At 56.5% G+C, this 27,926-nt stretch overlaps 1 protein-coding gene across 4 annotated transcripts; it reads left to right on the top strand.

Annotated features, from left to right (window-relative positions):
• Positions 1–26,955, top strand: SPSB1 (splA/ryanodine receptor domain and SOCS box containing 1). Of its 4 annotated transcripts, none has more exons than XM_064396926.1 (3): positions 1–208; positions 20,940–21,755; positions 25,000–26,955. In XM_064396926.1, the coding sequence occupies exons 2-3, from the start codon at positions 21,062–21,064 to the stop codon at positions 25,125–25,127; spliced, it is 822 nt and encodes a 273-aa protein (XP_064252996.1). In that variant the 5' UTR covers positions 1–208; positions 20,940–21,061; the 3' UTR covers positions 25,128–26,955. The 4 variants fall into 4 exon arrangements, with proteins under 4 accessions (XP_064252996.1, XP_064252999.1, XP_064252998.1 ...); XM_064396929.1 differs by lacking the exon at positions 1–208 and adding an exon at positions 655–773; XM_064396928.1 differs by lacking the exon at positions 1–208 and adding an exon at positions 7,403–8,581.
• Positions 26,956–27,926: the final 971 nt, after the last annotated feature.

The following is a 27,926-nucleotide window of genomic DNA, read 5'->3' on the forward strand; positions in this document are numbered from 1 at the left end:
CCCGGGCGGAGCGGCCGCGCCCCGGGCCGTGCCGGGGGCGGAGCGGGGCCGCGCCGGGCGCTATTGGGGCCATGTGATGCCGGCCCGGCCCCGCTGGGCGCGCCGGGAGCAGCGGGCGCGGGGCTCGGCCTGCCCGGGCACGGCACGGCACGGCGCGGCGCGGAGCGGAGCGGAGCGGGGCCATGGTCCGGCGGGCAGCCCGGGCACGGTAGGAGCCGGAGCCGGGGGCGGGCGGTGCGGGGCGGCTCCGCGGCCTCTCCGCGAGCGCGGCCGGGCAGGGCCCGCGGGCGGTGCCAGCTGCGGAGCCGGGGCGAGGCCGAGCCATGGCCGCAGCCCTGCCGGGCCCGGCTGCAGCGGGGGCGGCCCGGGGCTCTGGTGGGGTGCTGGGCACCGGGGAGCTCTGATGATGGGGTGCTGGCCCCGGGGGATGCCGCGGGAGGGGCGGCTGCCGGAGCCCGGTGCCGTGCGGGGTTCGGAAAGCAAACACCGGTAACCCGTGCGGATCGCTCGGTACCGTGCGGGGTTCGGAAAGCAAACACCGGTAACCCGTGCAGATCGCTCGGTACCGTGCGGGGCTCGGAGAGCAGACACCGGTAACCGGTGCGGATCGCTCGCTAGGGTACCGGGGCTGTTCGTGCAGGGTCTGCGGGGGATCCGGAGCACACCGTACAAGGTCTGGTTGCTGTGTCTCGTCTCTTACTCCATAAAGCTCTGCGAACACGACGGGGCTTTACATAATCCTCTATCTGAAGGACCTGGACTGCTGTTGTAAGGTCAGACTTGCTGTAGCCTCCTGCTGGACCATGCTGTGTTTTGTCCTTATTCCCTGGCTAAGGTGGGCAGCCAGGGTGCCCGGTGGCCATGCCTGCTTCAAAAACTGTCAGTTGTCTGAGCCGTGGCTCGAGATAAGGAAGTTTACAAATGATTGTAAAAATGGGAGTTGCTCCTTGGAGAGAGATCTCCTCTTTTCTTTTTTTTTTTTTTTTCTTCTTTTTTTTTTTTCCCCATGATAGCGATGCAGGCTGGCTCAATGAACCTTTTGTCCCAGGAGTAATCTGTGTCTTTCCCACCCCTCCAACATCTGATTTCCACACCAGATGCAGCGTTGCAAAGCTCAGCAGCACAGACAGCTCAGCCTTGCTGGTGTAAGTTGGCTGCTGCACCATCAGGACCACACTGGGCAGAGCCTCCAGGGCCTTTCAGTGCGAGTGGTCTGGCCATGGGCTGGTCAGAGTGCTCTCCCAGCCTGCAAGGAAGGACATTTCCGTGGTGAGTTAATAAGGGAGCAGCCAGGAGTGCCACAGAGCCGTGCTGCTGTTGGCAGAAGTGGAGGAGCATCCTCCCTGAGCTGCCCTGTCCCTCCTGCCCTGTCACTGCTGGCCCTGCCCAGGCTCTCAGTAGTGGTGCTGATGGATGCATCAAGCAGAATTTGCTCTTCTCCCCCTTGAAGGCAGGGGATGAGCTGCAGCAGTGTGTTCCTCAGGGGATGTTGCAGTGCAGCAGCCTTTGCAGCCTCTGTCTGCTCTGGAGGTTACTGAAGTGCACTATCATGTGCTCTGGGCTTGTTTGTAAACTCCTGATGGATGCTGCTGGGATGTGGCTGCTGTTCCAGGAGCTGGCAGCTGTGCTGGTGTGCAGTCACTCGCTGCTGCTGGAGGTGGGAATGGCCTCTGCTTGTTGCTCTCCTCTCTCTGGGTTGCTTTTTCCCCCTGGACCCTGTTTCCTTTCCTCAGAAAAAGTGAAAGCAGCCTGCAAGGTCTGCTTGTCTTGTGAAGGCTAATTAAGAATTCATTAAGTTCCTGGAATTTAAAATCTGTAGCTAATGAGCCAGTGAGGACACCGTGCCAGGGTTTGAGACTGCGTGTGGGCAGTGCTGACAGATAATGCTCCAAGTCACCATGTAGCTTTTGAAGAATATAAGATGTGGATTGGGGGTGTTCTGTGGCTCTCTGTGGTTTGTGTTCGGGTCAGGTTTTGTGGCTGATGCCTCTGCACACTCTGGAATTGGCATCTCAGGGGCTCTGAGAGGCCAGTGCTGTAATTTTGGGCTTTAGTACACTGGTACTTACTGAGCCTGGAGTCACCCAGGGCTGGTGTTGACAGGGGTGAGGATTAACTGGGCTGGCAGGGAGCCCCAGTGAGGTGGTTCCTGCTGGGCTGAGCTTATCTTCATGTCCTGTGCAGGAGCCTTGTGCTTGCATTGACTGGCAGGGCAGCTCAGCATATCAGCAGTGAGGAGCAGCTGCCAGACCTGCCTGAGCTGTGAGCTTCCCAAACTGGGTCTGTGGGGCTGCTGCCCCTCTCCTTTGTGTTTCCAGGTGTGTGGTGGAGCTCACCCACAGCCTGCCTTGCCAGGTCACGAGTCAGACAGCAGCTGCTTTCAGACAAAGCTCTGTGATGCCTGCAGAGTAGAAGTGAGTAAGTGTCTGGTACCAGACTGCAGCCACTGGGTTCCTGTGCTGGTGGCCTTTGCAGAATGAGCTCATGTCAAGGTGTTGACTCACTTTCAGTCATGCACTGCTCTGGAAAACAAAGAAATCTTCCCTTGAGTTACTCCATGTGAGTAACTGCTGAGGCTGCCTCTGTTTCCATGAATAATTGCTGGGGGAAGAGTGCAGTTGTCCTTGACAAAGATGGGATGTGGGCTACAGGTAATGGCCAAATAATTTCTGCTGAGTGTGAGAAATTCTAGCTAAAAAATAGCTAAAAGATGATGCCTTGTCATCCTCCCTTCTGGTTTCATGTGTTGTACTTCAGCAGCATTGCAGGTCAGATTCAGAGTCTTTTGGGTCAGCATCTTTTTCTCATTTAGTAGAGAAACTGCCACATGTCTTTGCTTTAGCTTTTTCCCCTAGCACTGGAGGGTCTTGTGCACTGATATTTCCTTGTCTCAGGGCCTTGTGAGTTTTTTCTGTCCTAGAAGATGGGAAGATAGACTGGAAGCTGAAGCAGTGCTGCTGCTGTGTAACAGTAAAACCTCCCCTGGGAGGAGAAAGTGACACATTTCTTTGTTCTCTTACAAAGCTTTCTCTTTAAGGAGAGAGTTTTTTACTTAAACAAACAAACAAAGGCACCCCAACAAGCAGCACCATCTGTCAGAAACCAGAGTGAGAGCAGTTGAGAGCAGTTGGGGCAGAAGGTGGTGGTGTCTGAATGGAGTTACCAAACATGGGCTTTTTCTTTTAGCCTGCAAGGGGAATTTGATGAAGCTTCTAAGTCAGAGCAGCTGTGTCGATGTTAGCTTCAAGCTGCTTTCTTTGGAGAGCTGGTATGTTATCAAGTCAGGAATCTGTCCTGAGGAGATCCCAGATGGGGCCTTGACACCATAAATGTACAAAGGCACTCAGTTGCACAAAAACTGCAGAAACAACTTCGTTCTGAAGAACGTGAGCCACGGATGGTGAGCTGCCAAGAAAAGCAAGCCAGGGGTAAGGCCAAGGCGTTCTCTACATGAGAAGGCTGCATCGGTCTCAGATGTTTGGAAATTCTTGGTGCAAGCTTCTCCGTGGATACATTCTGGTTTGAATGGCCTCTTGTAAATTAAAATCCACTTGATGCAGAGATGTGAGAACTGCCTGCATCCTAACTGTAGTGATTGGAGGTTAGCAGCAGGCCCTGGAGTTTGCCAAGTGTGGTTCTTGCCCTGATTCACTGCTGGGTGGCACGTCAGCCCCTGGCTCTGTGCTGCACTGCTGCTCAGTGAGAGGAGAACAAGAATGACTCTGGAAATGCTTCCACACAGCAGCCTGTGCTCCTTCCCGCGGGGTGTGAGGGGTGGATGGGTTGTGCAGTGCTGGCAGCAGCTCCACGTGGAGGATCTCCCTTGGTGCTCAGTCAGCCCTTGAGTCTCACTGGATATTCAGTGCTCCTTGAAGGCAAACCAGTCATGTTTACATGTGGGCGGTGAGGGAGGGGTTGCTCTGTCCCACACTAATCCCAGGGCAGTCATGCATCTGGGGCTTGGAGGTTCAGGAGGTGCCCATGCCAAGAAATACCCCGAGCTGTGTGAGCAGCTGGTGAGGGTGAGCTGAAGGGGAGGACCCGTGTCTGTGTCCCAGTTCCTGTAAGCTCAGCAGCTGCAGCATAAACCTGCTGACCCTTGTGCAGAGAAGGGCTGTGGGCCCGTGTGGATGCAGAAAGCACCTGGCTTGGTGCCTGTGGGCAGGAAATGGAGATGCTGGACTCTGTGTTCCGGGCTCCTGTGACAGGCACGGCTGCTGCAGGCTGTGCTGTCCCCTCTGCCGGGCTCTGAGCCCTGGGCTGCCCTGCCTGCTGTCCCCACAGTGTCACTGCTCTGTTCTGGGGCACGCTGCAGCTGGGACATGTGGGGTGGGAGTGAATGAACTGCTGAATGTTGATCTGCAGTGGCCAGGGCGCTGCTTTGCCCTCTGTTATTCCCCCGTTCCTCGCCTCGCAGCGTTCCTGGTGCCGTGCTTCCCTCTGGCAGGGATCAGCTGGGACAGCTTCCAGCCTCAGAGCTGGCCCTGGGCTGGCTCGGGGACTGGCATCCCCAGCCCAGCTCGGTCTGCGGGGCAGGAGGGCTGCACACGTGGCCCCGGTTGCAGCAGGACCTTGCTGCAAGGCTGGGAGCGTGGCACGCTGCCCTGCCGAGGTGCAGCGCTGGGCACGATTAAAGAGGGGCAGCTAATCTGCTGTGTATCTTATGCTTTTTAATGTGTCAGTGGCTGAGCTCCATCCTGGGACTTGGATACTGTCACTTCTTGACAGCTGCCTTAATTAATTGATCTCCAGGTGATCCACTCAAGGGCCAACAAGCTGCTGAATACTGGGATATTTTAAAGTGTGAAAGGAGCAGCTTTGGAGGGAATGGAGAGCTTTCCTGGGAGTTCACTCATGTTTCCCTGACACTTGGTGTTCCTGACCCTCTGGCCAGCAGGGTGTCAGGTGGCTTCTGGTGACACTGCTGAAGGAACAGGTCCCGTGTGCCCACAGTGCCCACGCCAGTCCAAATCTGCACTTGTGGCATGAGTAACAAAAACGTGAAATAATTAAATCCGAGCCTTTATCTGGGTAACCTGGCAGAGCCTGGTGTGACACGGAACTGGGCTTGCAAGAGGCACAGCTCTGTGTGTCAACACTTCCAGAGGGAGTGGTGAGGTTGCCTGGCAGGAGCAGTGCCCACATCTGCAGGGAGGGTTGTGCAGTGCCCACATCTGCAGGGAGGCTGGCATGGAGCAGTGCCCACATCTGCAGGGAGGCTGGCATGGTGCAGTGCCCACATCTGCAGGGAGGGTGGTGCAGTGCCCACATCTGCAGGCAGGCTGGCACATTGCAATGCCCACATCTGCAGGCAGGCTGGCATGGAGCAGTGCCCACATCTGCAGGGAGGGTTGTGCAGTGCCCACATCTGCAGGGAGGGTTGTGCAGTGCCCACATCTGCAGGCAGGCTGGCACATTGCAGTGCCCTGTGCCCTCTGCAGAGCAGGGCACTGCTGCCAGGGGAGCTGTGCTGTGCCCCTCAGCAGGGCAGGGACCTCCAGGTGTTTTCTGCTGCTGGACTTTGTTCCCTTTGGAAGGGAACCTGTTCTGCTGGGTGCTCTTCAATCCGTGCCTGGTGTAGGTATCTCTCCTGTAAGAACTTCCTGCTGTGTTCTCTGCAGAAGGGAACTCGGCTGTGACTCAGGAGGTGCCTTCCATCTTTGTCCCTTGGTGTAGGATGTGGCTAATTGCAGGTTTTGGTAAGAAATCAGAACTGAGTGGCTCCTGGAGCTTTAGGTGGAAGATTTCTTGATGCAGGTGGGCCCTGGAGAGCAGTGTGCTGTGTGCTGGGGCTGAGGAGAAATCCCCCTGTGTGTTTAAGACAGGAGAATGGGGTTGAAGCTTGCAGTCACTCATGTGGGGAGGAAGGTGTCACAACCAGCACTTGTTCAGAGGCAAGTGCTCTTATGCTGTTTGGATTAGGCTGAATTCAAACTTGGCAAAAACACCACCCGAGGCTCAGTCTAGACTGGTTCTGGAAGAATCCTTGGCCTCGTGGGAGTCTCCATCTCAAGGTGCAGAGCAGCACAGCAGGGGTTGTGTTGGCATGAAACCCTTCTCAGCAGGAAAACGTTCAGTGTGCTCCCAAACCCTGTTTTGGCACGTTTGAGAGGAGCACAGAAGGAGTCTGAGCAGAAATGGTGTGTGACCCAGGCTGGTGGTGCCTGGGGGAAGTCCTGGGGTCCCGGTGGGCAGCAGGGACAGGGTGGCAGCAGGGGCAGGGTGGCTTTGCAGGTCCCTCAGTGCAACCCTGCTTTGCCTAGGGTCTGACAGGAGAGCTGGGCAGTCCAATTATCCGTGCTCAGACGGATTTCTCCAGGGTGAGCAGCTCCTCAGGCAGCTGTGTCCAGTCCTGGCTGATTTCTCCAAGGTTGGTGTTACCTGGGGGGTTCAGCTGGTGCTCCATTCCATGTCAGCACTGGCAGTGTGATGAGCTGACTGCAGGAATAAAACCATAAAACCTCAAGGTGAGTTTAGTCTGGTGTGAGGTTTTAGTGGAGGAAAAGGCTGTTGGATTGGTGGCTTTGTTTGATGTTCCAGACATTGGGTGTTCCAGACAGTTTACATCTGTGGTGCACTGGGTGGTGGGTGGCAGTGGCTTTCTCATTGCTTTCAAACTGGTGTTTGCACACAGCAAGTCTTGGCCAAGCCATCCAGCCTGCTCCAAAGGAGGAATCAGAACTTCAGCAGCAGCCAAGAAGCAGCTGAACATGCTTTGAGGCTGAGCAGCCCAGAAAAGACAGCAGCCTGCACACTGGAGACAGCACAACTGCCTTATCTCTGTTCTTCTTGATCTCTAAACTCTGAAAAAGCAAGGCAGCTTCTCTTTCTGCTTGTTGAGTGCATCTTGCTTAAGAACAGATCCCCTGACTGCTGCTACAAGGCTTCTTCATCTCTATTTCTTAACTTCTATTAATCTGTCTCAAGCCTGGTTTTCTAACTGGAAACTTTCCACTGATGTCACGGGAGCTTTCGTGGCCCACATCAAATAGCTGGGTTCACCAGGAATGAAGTGACTCTACAAAGGTTTATGTTAAACACTTCTTTGGGAGGCATGTTGACTTACGAGGACCTGTGGTGGCTGTGGTATGTAGGGAGGCTAGGTTGGCTGCACAGCTTTTGTCTTGCCTTTGAAGCCTGGAAGTGCTGGCAGCTGTTTAGAGCCCAGATAAGGGCTCAGGAGTGTGTTTCATCACTGGCTCCTGCACTGTTCTTGTCTCCTGCACTGCAGAGGTCTCCCAGTGGGTCACCCTCGTGCAGAGGATGGCCAAGTCTGGCTAGGCACAGCAGAAAGCTGCTGGCATAATTACAGGTATGGAATTTTGTTGTTTGGGAGGGGAAAGCCACAGTTTAGTCTGCTGAGGAGCCCTGGGGAGGGAGGGAGGGAGGGAAGGAAGGACACGTGTGTTCTTCAGACCCTGCTTACTCAGGCTTCTGTGGTGGCCTCAGAGCATTTGGAAGGTGGAAGGAGAAGGGACAAAAGCCATCCTGGCATTCCCTGTCACCACCACACAGAGCTCAGATGTGAGCAGTGGCTGGCTCGTTCCTCCCCTGCAGGACATGGTGGTGAGGAAGCCACTTCAAATATCCCTTGATTTACAGAGTTCAAGCCTGTGAAGCTGTTGTTTAGGACTGAATTTCTGAGTCTGTCCCAGTAAGGCTGAGGGGCAAATTTCACTCCTTCCACTTGAACCAGTATTGCAGCTACTGGGAGCAATGCTGCAGTGCATGTCTTGGTCACTTTTTCTGGCAAAAACATTTGTTCCGTGTTACCACAACTGCTATTTCCAGGAAAAAGTTGCTCTGGGATATCTGGCCACCTTACAGTGCAGATGTCCTGTGAAAGCAGCATGTGCATTCCTGCAGCCGCAGTTTGTATAATGTGCTTTTATCCTCCTCGTTTTGGTGCACTCTGCACTCGCAAATGTGATTTGTCTGCTTGAGCTTTTACAGGATAAAGCTTCAAGCAGGCAAGCTAGAAAGGCTTCTCAAAATTGCTGCTTTGTGAAGGCTTTTGGTGGATGATTTAGGAAGCCAGCCAAAGCTTTTGGGTCACCCTGCCTCTCTCACACCACCACAGCAATTTCCAGGGACCCTTTCAGGTGATGGGGAAAGCAGAATTGCATCACGCTGAGTCTGTGCTCCCTGCCAGCTCCAGTGAGATGTGCAGTGTCTCTCCCTAATTATGGGACGTCCCAGGTCAATTACAGCTAAACACAGAGTCCAACCGTGTCATTAAACTTTTTTGGCTAATGACAAGTCAGAAATCCAGCATCATCCCGGCATGCCCTGCTCTGGGGAGCTGCTGAGTGTGTTCCAGTAAAGCTGGCAGCGCGAGCTGTCTCTTGTGCAATCCGTCTGCCAGGAATATCCTCTTAGTTCAGCACTCGGGAGCTGCTGGGCCACCCCTCCTTGCTGGGGAGGGCTCCCCCAGCCAGCCTGCTGCTGGAGTGCTCTGCTGGCTGCTGACAAACGCCTGGGCCCTGCTCTGCTCCGTGTTTGTGCAGCTCTTCCCTTGGGATTCTGCTGCTGTGGCCGGTGTTGGAGTCGCACAGCTGCTGGCACTGCCTCGGGATGGGAGGTGAGCAGCACATCTGGCCAGAGGCTGGCAGCTGGCTGGGTCAGGCAGAGGGCACCGGGCACTGGGGTTCTCCAAGCCCTTTAAAGGTCACACGGAGCAGCTTTCCACACTCCCTGCTGCCCAGGGATCCGTGCTTCACTTCTTCCACTGCAGCAGGGCTGATGCTGATGGAGCCTGTGCAGGAACAGCCTGTCCTGGGCAGAGCAGAAATGTCACTGCTGTTTGCTCTGCTCTGCTCTGCCTTGGTGCCCTTGGAGCCGTCCTGGAGCTGCTCTGAGAGCTTCCTTCTGCTCTGGAGATCTCTAGGAAACCCTGCAGACCTGGGGGAGGGAGAAGGAGCTGGAAGCTGAGGCAGGGATGTTGTGGGCTGGAGGTTCAGGGTGACCCTGGTGTAGCAAGCTTGGGTCTGTCTGGACTCCTCAGCTGGCTGCTGCAGCAGTTGGAGAAGAGAAATTGCATCTTCTGGCTATGTTGTTGGATTTGCAAAGGGTTTTTCCACAGCTTTTGTTATGTTTAAGGGTGGTTGTTGTTCCCAGATTAAACTTGAATAGAAAACACAAGGCTGCTGCCAGCTTTCTGTCACAGACACCTTTTATCTTGCCTTCATCTCTTCCAAGCAGATGCTGCTTTCATTTCTTCAACTCTTTTTTTTTTGCTACAAGACTAAAATTAACAGCCCTTTGATGCAGGGGAAGAAACTGTATTTCAAAGCAAAGTACCTAGTTAACTTTGATAACAAAACTGCTGGTTTTGTCTTGGAGGTAATTCCATCTTCCTTGGAAGCAAAGCAGAGCTGGAAGCTGCTGAGCCCTGCGTGCGGTGGGGGAAGGTGCAGGTCCCCCCTCACCTGGGAGCCCCAGGGCCTTCTTCTGGGCTGGGGGCTGCAGGGGGAGCTGGGCAGCTCTGGGGGTGCAGGTGGGACAGGGGGTGCCAGGCTCTGTGTCGTGCCCAGGTGTGTGTGCAGGTTGTGCTCACAGCTCAGAGGGTGCAGGTGGGACAGGGGGTGCCAGGCTCTGTGTTGTGTGCAGGTTGTGCTCACAGCTCTGGGGGTGCAGGTGGGACAGGGGGTGCCAGGCTCTGTGTCGTGCCCAGGTGTGTGTGTGCAGGTTGTGCTCACAGCTCTGGGGGTGCAGGTGGGGCAGGGGGTGCCAGGCTCTGTGTCCTGCCCAGGTGTGTGTGCAGGTTGTGCTCACAGCTCAGAGGGTGCAGGTGGGACAGGGGGTGCCAGGCTCTGTGCCGTGCCCAGGTGTGTGTGTGCAGGTTGTGCTCACAGCTCAGGGAGGTGCAGGTGGGACAGGGGGTGCCAGGCTCTGTGTCATGCCCAGGTGTGTGTGTGCAGGTTGTGCTCACAGCTCAGGGAGGTGCAGGTGGGACAGGGGTGCCAGGCTCTGTGTCGTGCCCAGGTGTGTGTGCAGGTTGTGCTCACAGCTCTGGGGGTGCAGGTGGGACAGGGGGTGCCAGGCTCTGTGTTGTGTGCAGGTTGTGCTCACAGCTCTGGGGGTGCAGGTGGGACAGGGGGTGCCAGGCTCTGTGTTGTGTGCAGGTTGTGCTCACAGCTCTGGGGGTGCAGGTGGGACAGGGGTGCCAGGCTCTGTGTCGTGCCCAGGTGTGTGTGCAGGTTGTGCTCACAGCTCTGGGTGGGGGTGCAGGTGGGACAGGGGGTGCCAGGCTCTGTGTCGTGCCCAGGTGTGTGTGCAGGTTGTGCTCACAGCTCTGGGGGTGCAGGTGGGACAGGGGTGCCAGGCTCTGTGTCGTGCCCAGGTGTGTGTGCAGGTTGTGCTCACAGCTCTGGAGGTGCAGGTGGGACAGGGGGTGCCAGGCTCTGTGTCGTGCCCAGGTGTGTGTGCAGGTTGTGCTCACAGCTCTGGGGGTGCAGGTGGGGCAGGGGGTGCCAGGCTCTGTGTCGTGCCCAGGTGTGTGTGCAGGTTGTGCTCACAGCTCTGGGGGTGCAGGTGGGACAGGGGGTGCCAGGCTCTGTGTCGTGCCCAGGTGTGTGTGCAGGTTGTGCTCACAGCTCTGGGGGTGCAGGTGGGGCAGGGGGTGCCAGGCTCTGTGTCCTGCCCAGGTGTGTGTGCAGGTTGTGCTCACAGCTCTGGGGGTGCAGGTGGGGCAGGGGGTGCCAGGCTCTGTGTCCTGCCCAGGTGTGTGTGCAGGTTGTGCTCACAGCTCAGGGAGGTGCAGGTGGGGCAGGGGGTGCCAGGCTCTGTGTCGTGCCCAGGTGTGTGTGCAGGTTGTGCTCACAGCTCTGGGGGTGCAGGTGGGGCAGGGGGTGCCAGGCTCTGTGTCGTGCCCAGGTGTGTGTGTGTGTGCAGGTTGTGCTCACAGCTCTGGGTGGGGGTGCAGGTGGGACAGGGGTGCCAGGCTCTGTGTCATGCCCAGGTGTGTGTGCAGGTTGTGCTCACAGCTCTGGGGGTGCAGGTGGGACAGGGGTGCCAGGCTCTGTGTCGTGCCCAGGTGTGTGTGCAGGTTGTGCTCACAGCTCAGGGAGGTGCAGGTGGGACAGGGGGTGCCAGGCTCTGTGTCGTGCCCAGGTGTGTGTGCAGGTTGTGCTCACAGCTCTGGGGGTGCAGGTGGGACAGGGGGTGCCAGGCTCTGTGTCGTGCCCAGGTGTGTGTGCAGGTTGTGCTCACAGCTCTGGGGGTGCAGGTGGGGCAGGGGGTGCCAGGCTCTGTGTCCTGCCCAGGTGTGTGTGCAGGTTGTGCTCACAGCTCAGGGAGGTGCAGGTGGGACAGGGGGTGCCAGGCTCTGTGTCGTGCCCAGGTGTGTGTGCAGGTTGTGCTCACAGCTCTGGGGGTGCAGGTGGGGCAGGGGGTGCCAGGCTCTGTGTCCTGCCCAGGTGTGTGTGCAGGTTGTGCTCACAGCTCTGGGGGTGCAGGTGGGACAGGGGGTGCCAGGCTCTGTGTCATGCCCAGGTGTGTGTGCAGGTTGTGCTCACAGCTCTGGGGGTGCAGGTGGGACAGGGGTGCCAGGCTCTGTGTCGTGCCCAGGTGTGTGTGCAGGTTGTGCTCACAGCTCTGGGTGGGGGTGCAGGTGGGACAGGGGTGCCAGGCTCTGTGTCGTGCCCAGGTGTGTGTGCAGGTTGTGCTCACAGCTCTGGGTGGGGGTGCAGGTGGGACAGGGGGTGCCAGGCTCTGTGTCGTGCCCAGGTGTGTGTGCAGGTTGTGCTCACAGCTCAGGGAGGTGCAGGTGGGACAGGGGGTGCCAGGCTCTGTGTCGTGCCCAGGTGTGTGTGCAGGTTGTGCTCACAGCTCTGGGTGGGGGTGCAGGTGGGACAGGGGTGCCAGGCTCTGTGTCGTGCCCAGGTGTGTGTGCAGGTTGTGCTCACAGCTCTGGGTGGGGGTGCAGGTGGGACAGGGGGTGCCAGGCTCTGTGTCGTGCCCAGGTGTGTGTGCAGGTTGTGCTCACAGCTCAGAGGGTGCAGGTGGGACAGGGGGTGCCAGGCTCTGTGTCGTGCCCAGGTGTGTGTGCAGGTTGTGCTCACAGCTCTGGGGGTGCAGGTGGGGCAGGGGGTGCCAGGCTCTGTGTCCTGCCCAGGTGTGTGTGCAGGTTGTGCTCACAGCTCAGGGAGGTGCAGGTGGGACAGGGGGTGCCAGGCTCTGTGTCGTGCCCAGGTGTGTGTGCAGGTTGTGCTCACAGCTCTGGGGGTGCAGGTGGGGCAGGGGGTGCCAGGCTCTGTGTCCTGCCCAGGTGTGTGTGCAGGTTGTGCTCACAGCTCTGGGGGTGCAGGTGGGACAGGGGGTGCCAGGCTCTGTGTCATGCCCAGGTGTGTGTGCAGGTTGTGCTCACAGCTCTGGGGGTGCAGGTGGGACAGGGGTGCCAGGCTCTGTGTCGTGCCCAGGTGTGTGTGCAGGTTGTGCTCACAGCTCTGGGTGGGGGTGCAGGTGGGACAGGGGTGCCAGGCTCTGTGTCGTGCCCAGGTGTGTGTGCAGGTTGTGCTCACAGCTCTGGGTGGGGGTGCAGGTGGGACAGGGGGTGCCAGGCTCTGTGTCGTGCCCAGGTGTGTGTGCAGGTTGTGCTCACAGCTCAGGGAGGTGCAGGTGGGACAGGGGGTGCCAGGCTCTGTGTCGTGCCCAGGTGTGTGTGCAGGTTGTGCTCACAGCTCTGGGTGGGGGTGCAGGTGGGACAGGGGTGCCAGGCTCTGTGTCGTGCCCAGGTGTGTGTGCAGGTTGTGCTCACAGCTCTGGGTGGGGGTGCAGGTGGGACAGGGGGTGCCAGGCTCTGTGTCGTGCCCAGGTGTGTGTGCAGGTTGTGCTCACAGCTCAGAGGGTGCAGGTGGGACAGGGGGTGCCAGGCTCTGTGTCGTGCCCAGGTGTGTGTGCAGGTTGTGCTCACAGCTCTGGGGGTGCCAGCCACAGCCTGAAATGTGGGGGACACAGGGCTGGGCAGGGCAGCCAGCTGTGGCCAGCAGATTGCTCCTGCCTTCACAGGGATGTCGTGAGCATGAGCTCCATGTGAGCATCTTTCATCTTTTCCCCTTAGAAAGAGGAGCCCTGTTCCTGCAGAGCTTCCCAGAGGGGCTGTGGGCTGTTTCCAAGGGGGGCTGGAGCCTGCCTGTCCTCAGAGGATGGAGCTGAGCCACAGCCTTGCTCCTGCTCCAGGGAATGGAGAATTCCTGAACGTGGGCTGTGCTGGCTGGGCCAGGCACAGGAGAGAAGGTGCTGCTGTCACCACTCAGCACGTTCTGTCTGATGGAGCAGGGCATGGTCCAGATCCCATTTCAGAGCAGGGACAGGGAAATACCTGCTGGAACTCTCTGGGGGACACCACTGGAGGTGGTTTTGCCCATGGGCAGCTGCTGGAGGCACTGGAGAATGCACCAGGCTCTGGGGCTCTTCAAGGAACCTGTGAGGAGCCCCTGCCTCGGGTGCTTCGCGGGGTGGTGACTTCTGAAAACATCCTTCTGCCAAGTGAACAGAATGCTTTCCTAAACAGTAAGAGAAAAGTCACTTCCTCAGTGACTCAGCTGTCTCCTCTTGTGGGGCTTTTGTCCTCAGTGGTGACACCTCAGACTCCCCAGAGCGGGGCTGGGAAGAGCCTGAATCTGCAGATCAACGTGTGAAAGAGCCACTGGGGTCTCCCTGCACGAGGAGGCAACCTCAGTCCTTTCCTTCAGCACTTAGGAAGCCCAGGATGGAGAGATCTGGGTAAATATTACAGGGGAATGCTGAGATTTTCCCTGTGTCAAGGTGAGGCAGTAAGGAATGGGAGATGATCCACGTTTGTGTCCTTACAGTGATTTGCTGTGTGGTGTGAAGGCACTAACAGCTGGGACAAGGGGTTGAATTCACGTGTTTAGGATTTATTTGGACTGAGGATTAACACAAAATTCAACCTGAAACTGGCTGGTTAAGGAACTGGGATGACTGGGACAGGGAGGGAGATGCTCAACCCCAAGGATGAGGAGTTGTGTCACCATGCAGCTTGCCAGGCTTTGGAATGGGTTGCCCAGAGTTGGACAGGCTCTGGGTTTGAAGGTTTACAGGAGTGAACTGGTGAGAGGGAACAAGATTGGAGAGCCAGGGAGGCAGGGATGGAGCAGAGCTCCAGTTCTGCACCACGAGGCCCTGATTTTGCTGAATGTGCTGCTCTGGCCTCTGGATCAGAGCAGCCCCAGAGCTGTCAGAGTCTGCTTGGAGGGAGCAGAGACTTGCAGTGGACAGGATTGATTTGTTTGCAGTGCATGGCCCAGGTTCCTGCAGTGCTGTTTCTGTAGTGGTGAGCAGTACCAGACACTTGCACAACTTCCCCTCTGGCAGGGATGTGTTTGATGTAAATACATGTACTGAAGCTGCAGACACAATAAACGTGTTTGGGAGTAACAGGCTGAGTAATCTGGTGCTTGGCAGCTGCTCTGTTGTGGGGATTTTTGCTTTACTGTTAGCAGTGCTTGTGACATCCTTAAGTGAAAAAAGGAAGAGACAGCAACTGAACAACCTTAATATTCAAATAGCTCCAACTGCTTTACCTGAGGGAGGAGTGCTGCTGTGTGTCCTGGCACAGATGTTGTACTGCCTTTGGGAGCAGGGGTTGAGTCCTCACACTCCACTGTGGATGATTTCAAACCATCTTTTTGAAGATGGAGGTTGAATCCTCACACTCCACTGTGGATGATTTCAAACCATCTTTTTGAGAAATGCTCTGCCCTGCTGTCCCTGGGAAGGGACAGGGCAGTTCTGGTAGGTGGCTGCTGAGAGCATGGATTTCTGTTCAAAATTAATTCATTAACTGTTTTTAGGGGACAGCAGTGCCTTGTTATCAAAAGTTTTGTGCTGATGGGTTGCTGGTGGTGTTGGCCAATCTCACAGCCACAGCCAAAAAAGTGCTTTTGATACAGGAGTGGAAACTCTGGGCAGAGGCAGAAACATCAAACTTCATCCTTTCCACCCACTGCTCCCCTCATTATCAGACAAAGCTAATGAATCCAGATGGTTAAACAGAGCTGGGGGATGGACAGTGGGCAGTGTGGGCTGCAGATTAAGTGGGGGAATACCAAAAAGCAGGGAGCTGTTGTGCAAGAGGGTGGCTCACTCTGGATTATGTGGGCTTCCTTAATGCAAATAGTTCTGAACATAAACATTTACTGTTTAAAATTCGTGGTGGCTTAATTGTGGAGGAAATGCCTCTCTAAATGCAGCCTATCAAATAGTGCTGGAGGGAAAACAGGCATGATGCTGCTCAGGGTTGAGTGTTCAGCAGCCAGGGGTGTGTGCTCAGAGTGAACTCCTGATGCACAGCTAAATGCTGAAAAAAGAGCAATTGCTGGAGTCTCTGTGGCATCTGTGAGCTGCAGAGGCAGTAAATGAGCTGTCTCCAGCCAGAGTCTCCTTGTCCTGGCTTGGTCTGCAAAGGCCACAGGAAATGGACACAGCAGAGCAGGGTGAGGGATGAGCTGCTGGAAATGCAGAGTCTGCAATTAATAATGATTAATAATAATGGTGTAACCTGCACAGCTTCCTGGCGCTGCTGCTGTCCTCAGAACACCCAGGACAAACCTCCTGCCAGGTGGTTCTGGAAAAGACAAAAGAGCTGCTCGAGGGTCCTGGCCTGGGTGGGCTGGCCAGGGGAGGCTGGACCAGCAGAGCCTCATGCCAGGAACATGATTGTTGCAGACAAATGACTGCAGTCTGCCTGTGAGAAGCTATTTTAGAGAGTCCTGATTTGTGCCTGGCTTCGACACGCAGCTGACAGTGATGATTTACCTTATGCAGAGCTGGAAGGAGCCTAATGACCTCTGAAACATCCCCTAAACTTCCTCTGTGAGGGAAGGCAGCCCGAGTTCACTTCTTTCATTTAAAGAAATGCCTTTTGTCTGCAACCAGAATGCTGTTTGTGACCTGCCTTCAGTGGGAGAGAGGATCTCTGGCACCAACTTCTGGAACTCCTTCTGAGTTGCTTCCATCATTACAGATATTTTGCCAAGTAAACTCTCTCCTGTTGCTCAGAATCATTTTCTGCCGGATTATGCAGCGTTGTAGTTCACAGGACCTGGCTGGGTGGGTGGCAGTGGAAATGTGTTTAAGTGTCTAGCAAGTGGCTTGGTGGTGGTTAGTGCTTCAGGTTTTCATTTGCTCAGATGTGCTGTAACCTCAGAGCTGTGCTCTGGAGAGCAGGGATGGTGAGAGGGCACTGCCAGAGCAGCCAGGACCTGCAGCAGAGTGCCAGGGCGAGGAAGAGGGGCTGTGCTCACCCAGACAGCTGCCTCTGTGGCTGCAGGCACTGGCAGGGTGAGCAGTGCCTGCTGCTGCCCTCCCTGCAGGGCTCGGGGGGCTGGCACCAGAGCCTGGGTCCCTGTTCTGTGCTGTTCTGTGCTGGTCTGTGCTGGTCTGTGCTGGTCTGTGCTGCTCTGTGCTGCTCTGTGCTGCTCTGTGCTGGTCTGTGCTGGTCTGTGCTGGTCTGTGCTGGTCTGTGCTGGTCTCCCAGCCCTGCCAGCCCCAGGGACGTGTTCCTGACTCCAGCACAGTGACCTGTCAGGGGCTCTGCTCTGCTGGGCCATTTTTCTCTTTGCTGGGCACTGCCCTGGCTGTTCTTGCCCAGCCTCCCAGCCCTGTGCTGCAGTTTCACTCTCTGCAATGCCTGCAGCAGCCCAAGCTGCAGAGCCAAGCTGCTCCCCAGGAGTGGGGCTGGGCAGGCTGTCCCTGGGCAGTGTGAGGCTGCCAAAAGCTCTGCCCTGCAGCGAGGCTTGCCTGCCCACTGCTGATCCCAGCTGCAGCACCCAAACTCGCCCTGGCCGTGTCCTGGTGCCATTGTCCCTGTCACCTCTGCTGGCACAGCTCCGGGGAGCTCCAGCAGCACAGGTGAGCTGCCTTTGCCCAGGGTTTGCCCTGTGCTCATGGCTGGGAAGGTGCTGGGGCCAGAGTCTGCTGAAGTGATTGTGTCAGTGCTGGGCCAGGTGTGCCAGGTGTGCCAGCCCTGCTGGGCCAGTGTGCCAGGTGTGCCAGCCCTCCTCCTGCTGGCCCAGGTGTGCCAGCCCCCTCCAGGTGTGCCAGCTCTCCTCCTGCTGAGCCAGATGTGCCAGCCCTGCTGGGCCAGGTGTGCCAGGTGTGCCAGCCCCCCTCCAGGTGTGCCAGCCCTCCTCCAGGTGTGCCAGCCCACCCAGGCCAGGTGTGCCAGGTGTGCCAGCCCCCCTCCAGGTGTGCCAGGTGTGCCAGCCCCCCTCCAGGTGTGCCAGCCCTCCTCCAGGTGTGCCAGCCCACCCAGGCCAGGTGTGCCAGGTGTGCCAGCCCCCCTCCAGGTGTGCCAGCCCCCCAGAGCTGCACAAACCCACGGTGCAGGTCACCTGCTGTGTTCCAGGTGCCCCGAGCTAGCAGCAGGCACAGTGCAGTGTCCTGGCTCCTTGGGGCTGAGGTTTGGGTGCTCTTAGAGGCTCCTTCCCTCTCCACCCACCCCAGATGTGCTGTAGCATTGCGGAGCCACCTTTAGCTTGGTTGCACAGAATATCTGGGATCAGGGGGTCTGTTCTCAGCCCCACCAGGGCAGGAGGGGGTCCCGGCTGTGGAAGCAGTTCCGAAGAAGGGGAGGCATTGTGGAGGGTGTTTGTGGGGTGTCTGGCTGTGCACATTCCTACCTGCTAGCAGGTCAGCCAGCAGAGCAGCAGCTGTGTGGCTCCTCTGGCTCTTGGCTTGCAGGGTGGACATTCAGCCCAAGAAAATTAACCAACTTTTCTTTATGCTTTTCTACTGAAATCATGGAAACCTCAGCAAAACTGCAGTGGGTTTTTGGTCTCATTCACTGGTGCTGTCGGGGATCCTTTGGTTCAGCTTCTAAAGCTGTAAGCAAGTGACTGGCCATGTGCAGTGTATTAATTTCCTCTTCTTCTCCTGAGGTGTGTTCCAGGCTGGAAATCTCGAGGGCAGGGCTCTGATTCATTGTCTGCACAGCACCCAGAGCCTGTGAGGTGTTTAAAGGTTTGCCTCTTATCTGTGCAAGTGCACCTAGTGAATGTTATGGGGAGGAGATAAAGCCACAGTAAACTGACTTGAGGAAACAAAGTAAAACTGGAATGAAGGAGCTGAGGATCCTGGATGGTCCCTGTTGTTGGTGCAGGGTGTCCTGCAGGTGCAGAGCAAGGGGGGGACAAACTCTGTGAGGTTCCAGAGCTTCTGAGCCGCAGAGGGAAGCTGGACACCAGCTCTGCTCTGCCACAGGCTTGCTTGCAGAGCTGTTCTCCCTCTTTAACACCAGGACTTTGCCTTCCATTTAATGTCTCTGCTGTCTCCTGCCTTGATCCATTTGCAGCAAGCAGTTGTTTTGGAGCCTGGCATTTCCTTCTAGTATGGCAAACGGAGCTTGCTCTGAGCACCTGAATGGAAGGGAGGTCTAATTCTGGCTGAAAATTGCAGTGGATCCTTTTCTCTGAGGCAGCCGTAGGATTTCACTCCCTGGTGTTTAAGCCCAGAAGGTTAACAATGGAGCTGAAAATAGCATGGGAGCAGGAGTGCATGTGGGGATGAGCTGGTGCTGGCAAAGCAGAGCAGAGCTGAAGCAAGCCTGAGCTGTTGATAAGACAGATAAAAGCACTTTCAGTGTTTACATTTGCACTTAAACCTGCAGCAGCTCCAAGCCTTTGAAGCAGCTCATTCCCCAGCATATCTTCTCATTTATGGCTGGCTGTGTCTCCTGTGCAGCTGCCCAGGGCGTGAATCCATTCATTTCACAGGACTGGCCTTTGTCTCCCTCCCTGCAGGAGAGTGCCTGCATTGCGTTGTGCATGAAGAGGCTTTTCCTTCTGAGAGATGGGGGCATCTTTGTGCTCCTGGCTGCAGGGCAAGGTGCCACTCTGCAGTGCCAGCTGTGAGCAGGGATTGTTGCCTTGCCCTGCCCAGGAGCTGTGTTGCACTCGGTGCTGGCATGGGCTGTGCCTGCCCTGCTCTCACTCTGACCCACCCCTCTGTTTCAATATTTCACCTTTCTTCACCCCTTTCTCCTTATTCTGGCCATTTTCCTCTGCTGAGCAGTGCCTGGGACAGGCTCCTGACCAGTGTAGGGGATGAGTGGTGCCTGTGTTTGAAACCTGCTCCTGGGGTGATCCTGTCTCTCCTGTGATTCCCCTTCTGCTGCAGCAGCCTCAGAGGAATATCCTGAAGCTTCTGTTGGCAAAAGGCAAAAAGCCACAATGAACCGGGCATTGTTTTGCTAGTGAAGAGCACAGTTGTGTTCCCTTGCTTCTCCTGAGTGTTTTGTGCTTCAAAGAGGTCTGCACCAGTACTCCTGCAGTCTGCTTTGTTTTGCTTCTTGTGTTCTCACATGTACTGCACAGGAAATCTCTGCCTCTCCTCCCTCTGCCAATGTTTTGTTCCCTTATCCTAATCAAAATTCCAACAGCTGAATTTGCCTGTGGACTTCCACGTGTGCCTTGCCAGTCCCTTGTTGACAGCTTTTTTTTTTGTCCATGTGCCTCGGGCCTTGGGATGCCAGGGAGTTCACCTGGTGCTTGTGCCTGGATTCTTCCCAGCCTGAGCAAAGAGCCTGCACTGAATCTCTCAGAAATCCCTGCTTTTTTAATCCCAGCACTAACGTCCCCAGCTGAGGGCTGGTTTGGCTTGCTCTTGGCATGCCTGGCTTGGAGATGGGGCTGCTCCTTGTCACCTGAGGGGCTGTGAGCCAGGGAAACCCGTGGGGCACAGCAGCTCAGCCATCCCTGGCACCCCTGGCTGCCCTCCTTTGTTATTGCTTGTCTGCAGCTGCTGACCAGCTGGCTTACAGGTCCAGGATTTGTTTGGGTGTTGGGGATGGTGTTTATTTAACTTCCAGGATGTGGTGGGCATCTCAGCATGGTTGGGCCTATTGAAATGGCATCTTCTGTCTCAGGGCCCAACATCTCAGGTCCCTGAATAGTTTGAAATATCTGTGCTGCAGCCTGTGCTTTGGGATGTGACTTTTAAAGAATCTCAGGCATTTTCCTCGCCATTCATGATTTTTTTAAAGAGTGGGTAAGGAAAGAAAAAATAGTCTTGTCTCTTGTTATTGAAGAATTGGGATTTCTCTCACTGTTCCAATGGTACTGAAAACCTGTGGGGAGGCTGCTGAAGTCACCCCTAACCCAGAGCCTTCCCTGTTCACCTCCTAGCTGGAGCCTTGCTGATGTCCAGTAATCTTATTTTTAAACCAGATCTGATTCATGCTCTGTTTTCTATGCCAGATGAGGTCCTTGCTTGTGAGTAAGTGTTGTGACTGTAGCTGGCAGGAGCGCTGCATGATTGCCTCACTTCAGGAAATGTTAAAATAACACTTTTTTTTCTTAGAAAGCTCGTTTGCACCCCTCCCACTTCTAATTCTCCTAATAGCTGCCCCCAGTTTGGCAGCTGTGTGACAGAGGGCTGTTTGTGTTGCTGAGTAAGAGCAGACACTTGAGTGGATGCAGTGCTGGGGGAGAGGTGCAGAGTGAGCAAGGATCCCTGGCCAAGCTGGCTTGGACGTCTCAGAGGCTTCTCTGCACTCTGGAAGGGAAACTGCTCCACTGTGAGAAGGACCTTGCTCCTCCCCCTGGGCTCTGCAGCTGAAACTGGGGATTTTTCTCCCTCCTGGAGAAGAGAAGCCGCTCACTCGGGACGAGCCAGGCAAAGGTTTATCTGCCCTTGGCTGCAGGGTTTGGAGGGGCCCGGGGCTGCTGGGATGAGTGTCCCCCAGCAGCCTGTGTCTGCTGCCCTGGACTTGCAGTCAGCCCCCCGAGGTACTCAGCACAGCTCTGGCTGCAGAGAATTGTCCCCTCAGCCCTGCAGCGGTGTGTGCAGCTTGCCTGGGTGGTGGAATCTGTTCATTGTTGGGATGAGCAGACGAACGCTGTGCTCTGCGGATGTGGCGCACGGGGCTGGGTGTGCTAATGTTTAACCCGTCTCCTGTTTTCCTTTCCGTCCATTAGGCAATCCTGAGCGGTGCACACCTTGCCAGAGCCTCCTGGCACCCTTTTCCGCAGGGCTGGATGACAGCAGGAGCTGCCAGGTAAATCCATGAGCCCGTGAGGAGGCCAGGCCAGGCCGCGCCATGGGTCAGAAGGTCACGGGTGGCATAAAGACTGTGGACATGAGGGACCCCGTGTACAGGCCGCTGAAGCAGGAGCTCCAGGGGCTGGACTACAGCAAGCCCACCCGGCTGGACCTGCTGCTGGACATGCCCCCGGTGTCCTACGAGGTGCAGCTGCTGCACTCGTGGAACAACAACGACCGCTCGCTCAACGTCTTCGTCAAGGAGGACGACAAGCTGATGTTCCACCGGCACCCGGTGGCCCAGAGCACCGACGCCATCCGCGGCAAGGTGGGCTACACGCGGGGGCTGCACGTGTGGCAGATCACCTGGGCCATGCGCCAGCGCGGCACGCACGCCGTGGTGGGGGTGGCCACGGCCGAGGCCCCCCTGCACTCCGTGGGCTACACCACCCTGGTGGGCAACAACCACGAGTCCTGGGGCTGGGACCTGGGCCGCAACAGGCTCTACCACGACGGCAAGAACCAGCCCAGCAAAACCTACCCCGCCTTCCTGGAGCCCGACGAGACGTTCATCGTGCCCGACTCCTTCCTGGTGGTGCTGGACATGGACGACGGCACGCTGAGCTTCATCGTGGACGGGCAGTACATGGGGGTGGCCTTCCGGGGCCTCAAGGGCAAGAAGCTGTACCCGGTGGTGAGCGCCGTGTGGGGCCACTGCGAGATCCGCATGTGCTACCTGAACGGGCTGGACCGTGAGTATCAGCCCTGCTGGGCAAACTGGGCAAACTGGCAGGGCTTTGCTGGTGCTGGAGGGCTGGCCGTGGCTGGCAGCAGCAGCAGCACTGCTGGTGCTGCTCTGGGGGTGCACAGAGTGTCTGGCTGCACGGCTGTGCTGCCAGCAGGGCGATCCGCGGGGCTGGGGAGGTGGTTTGCTGGGAGGAGGTGATGCCACTTGTGCAGCTAGAGATGGGGAGCCTTGCATTGCTGCCAGAAGAGCAGCAGGGATCTTCCTCTGACAGTTGCGTTGCTGGCACTGGGATCCTGGTGGCTCTTTGCAGAAAACACTCTCTGAGACAATCCCGTTCCTTGGAGGGGATGTTTAAAATCCCTTGCAGGCAAGAACAGGGAGAGATCTTCCCATCTGAGAAAACAGGAACGTTTTCCATCTTTCAGAACCCTTGCAGGCAAGGACAGGGACAGATCTTCCCATCTGAGAAATCGGGAACATTTTCCATCTTTCAGAAGAGCAGCTCCCTGCCCTGCCTCTGTCAGAGCAGGGTGTGCTCGTTTCTAGCAGGGGCTGGCTGCTGTCGTCAGCCCAGCTTGCACGCCAGGCCCTTCACTAGCAGGCACATCCATCTCTAGCTCAGCTTAGTAATAAATTTGGCTGTCCAAATGTGCTAAAGTCTGTTATCTCTCATAGTCAGAAGTTCCCATGGGGCCAGACTGTGACTCAGTCCTCTGGGTAGGGTGGAGGAGAGAGGTGAAGGAAGTGGATTAAAATCTGGATTTATGTCGCTAGTGAAATAAATTTGGCAGTATTGGTATGAAGAGAAGTTTCCCCTGCATTCCAGAACAGTGTCTGCTCAAGGGCTGTAGCATGCTGGGCTCTTCTGTTTGTGCTGGAGGTGTCCAGCACTGGTGAGCCCTGAGTGCCACAGAGCTGCCACCAGAAATCAGGCTGGCACAGGAGAGTCTTGCAAAGGGGCAGGAGCGAAATCTGCATTTGGGAAATGCACTCCAACTCTGCAGGACCAAACAGAGAGCTCTTGGCAGAGCACTTTCACACCCAGAGGAAGCCCAGCTCCTTCTGCCCCAGCAGTTCAGGGATGTCAGCAGCCCCAGGAACCAGGCTGTGCTGCAGGGCCCAGCCCAAAGCTGCAGCTGCGCTCCAATGCAGCGAGAGTGGAGCTGCTGGCACAGAGCTGCTGGCACAGAGCTGCTCCCACCAGGCAGGGCCACCCCCAGGAGTGGAGAGCCCTGAGCTGAGAGTGAACCGTGGGCAGCAGGCCAGCCCTGAGGGATGCTGCTCTGGCACAGAGGGAAGGAAGGTGTCTGGCTCTGAGCACTCTGAGCGTTCAGAGCAGCACTGCCCAGTGCTTGTGCTGCTTGTGAATGGAAGCAGGTCACATGTGTGTGTGTGTCTGTGTGCTTTCTAGGTGGGGACAATCCTGAATCTCTGTGGAGGAGCCTCTCCTTTTGAGGCCACTGGACTGCAATGTGATTGTTCTGTGGATATCCAGAGGCCCTGGGGGTCAGGCCCTTGTCCTGGGGGTGCTGGGCAGTGGCTCTGTGCCTGTGCAGGGCAGGCAGAACTGGGGCAGGCTCTGAATGCAGCCAGTCTGTGCCCCAGTGCTTTCAGCAGGAGCTGCCCTGGGCAGTGCCAGGGCAGTGCTGCCAGCCGTGGGCTCTGAGGAGTGTCCAGCCAGGGCAGAGAGGAGCAGAGCCTGTCCCTGTGCAGGGCCAGCAGGGTAAGGGGCTGTGACACAGAACTGTGGGCTTGGCAAGCTGTGTGAGCGCTCAGGTTCGTGTGCTGTGGAGCTGGAGCTCTAGCAAAGCTGCTGGGAGCTGCAGCTCCTCAGCCCAGCTCACCTGTGGCTGCCTGCAGGTGTCTGAGAGCAAAGGAAGCTCCCCAGTGGAGCAGCAGAGCCCTCAGGCCACAGGAGGATGGGCAGGTACCTGCTTTGGGATGTGTCAGCCCTCTCTGGGGGCAGGACGAGCCCCTCGGGGTGAGCTTGACAGGCTCAGCAGTGAGGAGCCAACGTGGGTTTTCCTCCTGTGCAGCTGGGGTGTTTTAGCTCTGGCTTTGACCTCAGTCCCCCTGTGCTGTGAGTGACTCCTCAGCAGCCAAGGGCCCCGTGTGCCATTCCTGAAAAACTTGTATTATCTTGTTCAGGGTTTTAAGTACAGGATGCAGAAAAAGATAGCCAAGGGCTTGTATCCTCCCCAGGTCTGTGACACTGCAGGGACTGCTCTGCTGGAAGTGCCAGGGTGCAGCAGCACCTGGAGCTCTGACAGATGGCTTTGTTGTCCTGGGGAGCTGTGCAGTGTAAGTGGAGGGGCTGGCAGCTGTTCCCCTCCTGGGGGAGATAAATCATGCTGCTTTCTGGGCACCCAGGCCCGTGGGGCTCTGCTGCTGCAGCCTTTTCCTTGGGTGACTCTCACAGAAGTTCCTGGGCACTGCAGTGGGAGGCGTGGGCTAGAAGATGTGCTCTGAGTGGAACGACTGGAATTGCAGAGGAGGAACTTCCAGCTGGAACTGGAGGCTTGTTTCATTCACACCCGTGGCTGAAGTGGCCTGCAGACACCTCGTGCCCTGCTGGGTGAGCTTCACCTGCATGGCTGAGGTGCTGCAGACCTGCCAGGTGTGCAGTGCTCCTGCTCAGAGCTCCCTGAAGGGGTTTAGGAGCAGCAGGGTCAGTGTGCACCTCGTTACAGGTGTGCAGTGCTCCTGCTCAGAGTTCTCTGGGGTTTAGAAGCAGCAGGTGAGTGTGCACCTCATTCCAAGTGTTAAGTACTCTTGCTCAGAGTTCCCTGGGTGTAGAGGCAGCAGGTGCCAGGTGAGTGTGCACCTTGTGCCAGGTGTGCAGTGCTCCTGCTCAGAGTTCCCTGGGTTTAGAAGAGGAGGATGAGTGTGCACCTCGTTCCAGGTGCTCAGAGTTCCCTGTGTGTAGAAGCAGCAGGGTGAGTGTGTGAGTGTGCACCTTGTGCCAGGTGAGTGTGCACCTTGTGCCACCTTGTGCCAGGTGCCAGGTGAGTGTGCACCTCGTTCCAGGTGCTCAGAGTTCCCTGTGTGTAGAAGCAGCAGGGTGAGTGTGTGAGTGTGCACCTTGTGCCAGGTGAGTGTGCACCTCGTTCCAGGTGCTCAGAGTTCCCTGTGTGTAGAAGCAGCAGGGTGAGTGTGTGAGTGTGCACCCTGTGCCAGGTGAGTGTGCACCCTGTGCCAGGTGAGCGTGCCCCTGCAGGGCTGGTAACGTCTCGTCCCTCTCTCCCCAGCTGAACCCCTGCCCCTGATGGACTTGTGCCGGCGGGCCGTGAGGCTCGCCCTGGGCAAGGACAGGCTGGCTGAGATCCCCAGGCTGCCCCTGCCAGCCTCCCTCAAGAGCTACCTGCTGTACCAGTGACCCCGTGCTGCGGGACAGAGGTGGAAGCGAGGCGTGGAGCCCTGGGCTCTCCTGCTGCTGCAGCTGCCTGGCCAGAGGATCGTGCCCTGCTGCAGCCCCCGTGCCTCCCTGGCCAGCCTGGGGCAGCCCTGGCTCCACAGCTGGGTGCTCTGCTCCTCGGGAGTCCCTTCCCCAGCACACTCACAAAAGGAACATTTACAGAGGCTCTGTGCTCCCCTCTCCTCCTGAGAGGAGGCTGTGCTGCCTCTCTGCCTTGGGGGAATGGTTCTTCTGGAGCAGCTAAAGGGAAGGATGGTGGTAAAAGAATAATAATAAAAGTAAAAATTAAGACAATTTGGGGGAAGAGGAGGCATTAGGAGTAGAAGTGTTAAGAGAATGGAAAGGCTCAGGATGGCCAGCAGAGTTGGAAAGAGTCTGGAATGCCATAAAGAATTAATTGATGACTTCTTAAAAGCCAAAAAATAAAAAGTACATCCCCAAGCCCTGAAACACCAAAACCAAGAGCCCTTCCTCCACCAGACACTCCTTCATTTGGAGAAGGTGGTTGTGTTGATGTCTGTATCTGTGCTGGGACTGTCACCTTGCTGTGCTGCTGTGGCACAGGCTGTGCCTCCTGCTTCAGTGCTCGTCCTGCTCCTGCTCTGCTCTGCCTCCCCCCGTGGGTTTGACAGCTGATTTTGGGTCAGGCTGTGTCCCCACACGCCTCCTTCCTGACTGGAAGCTGCAGCTTTTGCTCTGGGGCTGGTGTGGGACAGGGGAGGACAGACCTGAGCGCCAGGGTGGCACTGTGTGAGCTGGCACACAGCTGGCACACAGCTGGCACACAGCTGGCACAGCTGCAGGCCCTGGCCCCTGAGCTCTGCCCCACCTGAGGCTTCAGAGCAATGCTCAGGTTCTCTGAGGGCACTGCCAGGGATTCTCTCCTCGATAAGCTGCTCCAATTCATCCCAGCCAGGCTCTGCTCTGTCCTAGACCAGCCTAATCCCGGCTCTGCAGCAGGAGGGGCTCTGCCCTGCTGGTGGGGCTGGCCCCCAGCTGAGGAGCAATCCCGGGAGCAGACAGCCAGAGGTGATCTGCAGGCAGAAACTGAGCCTCTCCAGGGAGCAGGAGAGGGCTGCAATAAACAGGACAAGCAATTCAGGCAAAATCAGCACATCCCAAATAGATCCTCAGTAGCCAGGGAGAGAGGATGCCACTCCTTTGTCAGCAGGAGCTGCTCTCTTCACCTCTCCACAGGTTACTATGCTGCCTTTCTGGGGTTATTTTGCACATTTCTTTGTGGTTTTTTTCTTGAAAAATGTTTGTGTGATTGTTTTGGTTTTGCTTTTGAGTTATCCCTTCAGTTTTGTGTAGGTACAAATGAGTTTAGTTGTTGAAAATGTTAATATATATATGTGGGGTGTATGTATAAGAACATGTTTTAAACAGCTGCTGTAGGGTACCTTTTTGAAAATAAACTACTTGCATAGTATATTTTTTAAAGCACAGAGTTGGTGCCAAGACTGGGTGGGGTGTGATGTGCCCCTTTTTTTATTCTAATATTCTATGAGGTTTTTTTTCAACGTAGGGGTTTGTACTAGTTTCTGTTGCAGGGTGGGACACAAAATTCAGTGTGTGTGGAGCCCTGCTTGGTTGCCTTCAACTGGAACCAGTGTCTTCCAGAACTCCAGGGAAGTAGCTGTGTTCTCCCTACTCCTGATGCTCTTTGTGCTCCCTCATTTCCATCTCTCCTCACTTCACCAGGACATGACTCTGTACAGTTCAGAATCCTTTCTATTTTATGACTGTAGATAGCACTCAGTAACCTAATAAACTTTATTAAATATTACTTGTGGTGGGTTTTGTTTGCATGAACTGATCGGAGTTCTTTGGACTCTGTTTCTACACGAGGACTTATTCCATTTATTCCCCAGGAGCCTGCCCAGACAGGCAGAGCAGGGGCTGCCACGGCTTTGTCTCTGCTTGGGGATAACAGCCCACACCTGGCAGCTGAAAGGCGGGTAAGGTGGGCACAGGCTGAGAGTGGGCAGCTGCCCTGGGTGCCTCCGAGGTGGAGCTGGGGTGCCCTGTGAGCAGGCAGCCCTGGGTTCCTGCTGGCTTTGTTTTCAGCTGGTTTGGCACTGCTTGCCTGCTGCTGGGCAGGGCAGGAGGCTCCCAGGTTGTGCCAGCACCCAGGCTCAGCCTCTCCAGCTCTGCTGCTGCCTTTGCCCACGGTGATGAAGGCTCCACGTCCTCCTCCTGTCCTCCCTGCAGCCACCTTGTGTGAGGAAGCCAAATCTTTTACTCAGTTCACACTGCAGCGTGTGAGAGCCTGAGGGTGCCCCGTGGGTGCTGGGGAGGGAGGCCCAAAAAAAGACAAAAAGACAAGTGCTTTCTTGCCCCTTGTCTCCAGTCAGGACAAGATTTTATTTTATTTTTTTAATTTTGGGTGTCTTACCTGTGTAAAACCACACGGTAACGAGGGTTTGCAGCTCCTGGCTGCAGCAAAGGCAGGGGTGCCAGCTGTGCTCTCTGCAGCTCTGCCTTTGTGCCTGGCTCTGCCCAGGGAGAGTGGCTGGGAGTGGCTGCAGGGTGCACAGGGCTGAGGAATTAGTTCATGCTCAGCTCCAGACACCCAAACAGGCTCGTGTTCCAGCTGCATGGAATATTTGAAACAAATGACCTGCTCGGGGCTGGGAGCCTGCCCTGTTTATGTACAGAGCCATGGCAACAGGGGAGGAAGTCATGAGCTGGGGCTTGGCCCTGGTGGGATCAACAAATGATATCACAGATCAGCAGCCCCTAATAAATCAGTGGGGC

The sequence above is a fragment of the Passer domesticus genome, chromosome 22, assembly GCF_036417665.1.
Source record: "Passer domesticus isolate bPasDom1 chromosome 22, bPasDom1.hap1, whole genome shotgun sequence".
In the NCBI taxonomy this organism is placed as follows: Eukaryota; Metazoa; Chordata; class Aves; order Passeriformes; family Passeridae; genus Passer; species Passer domesticus.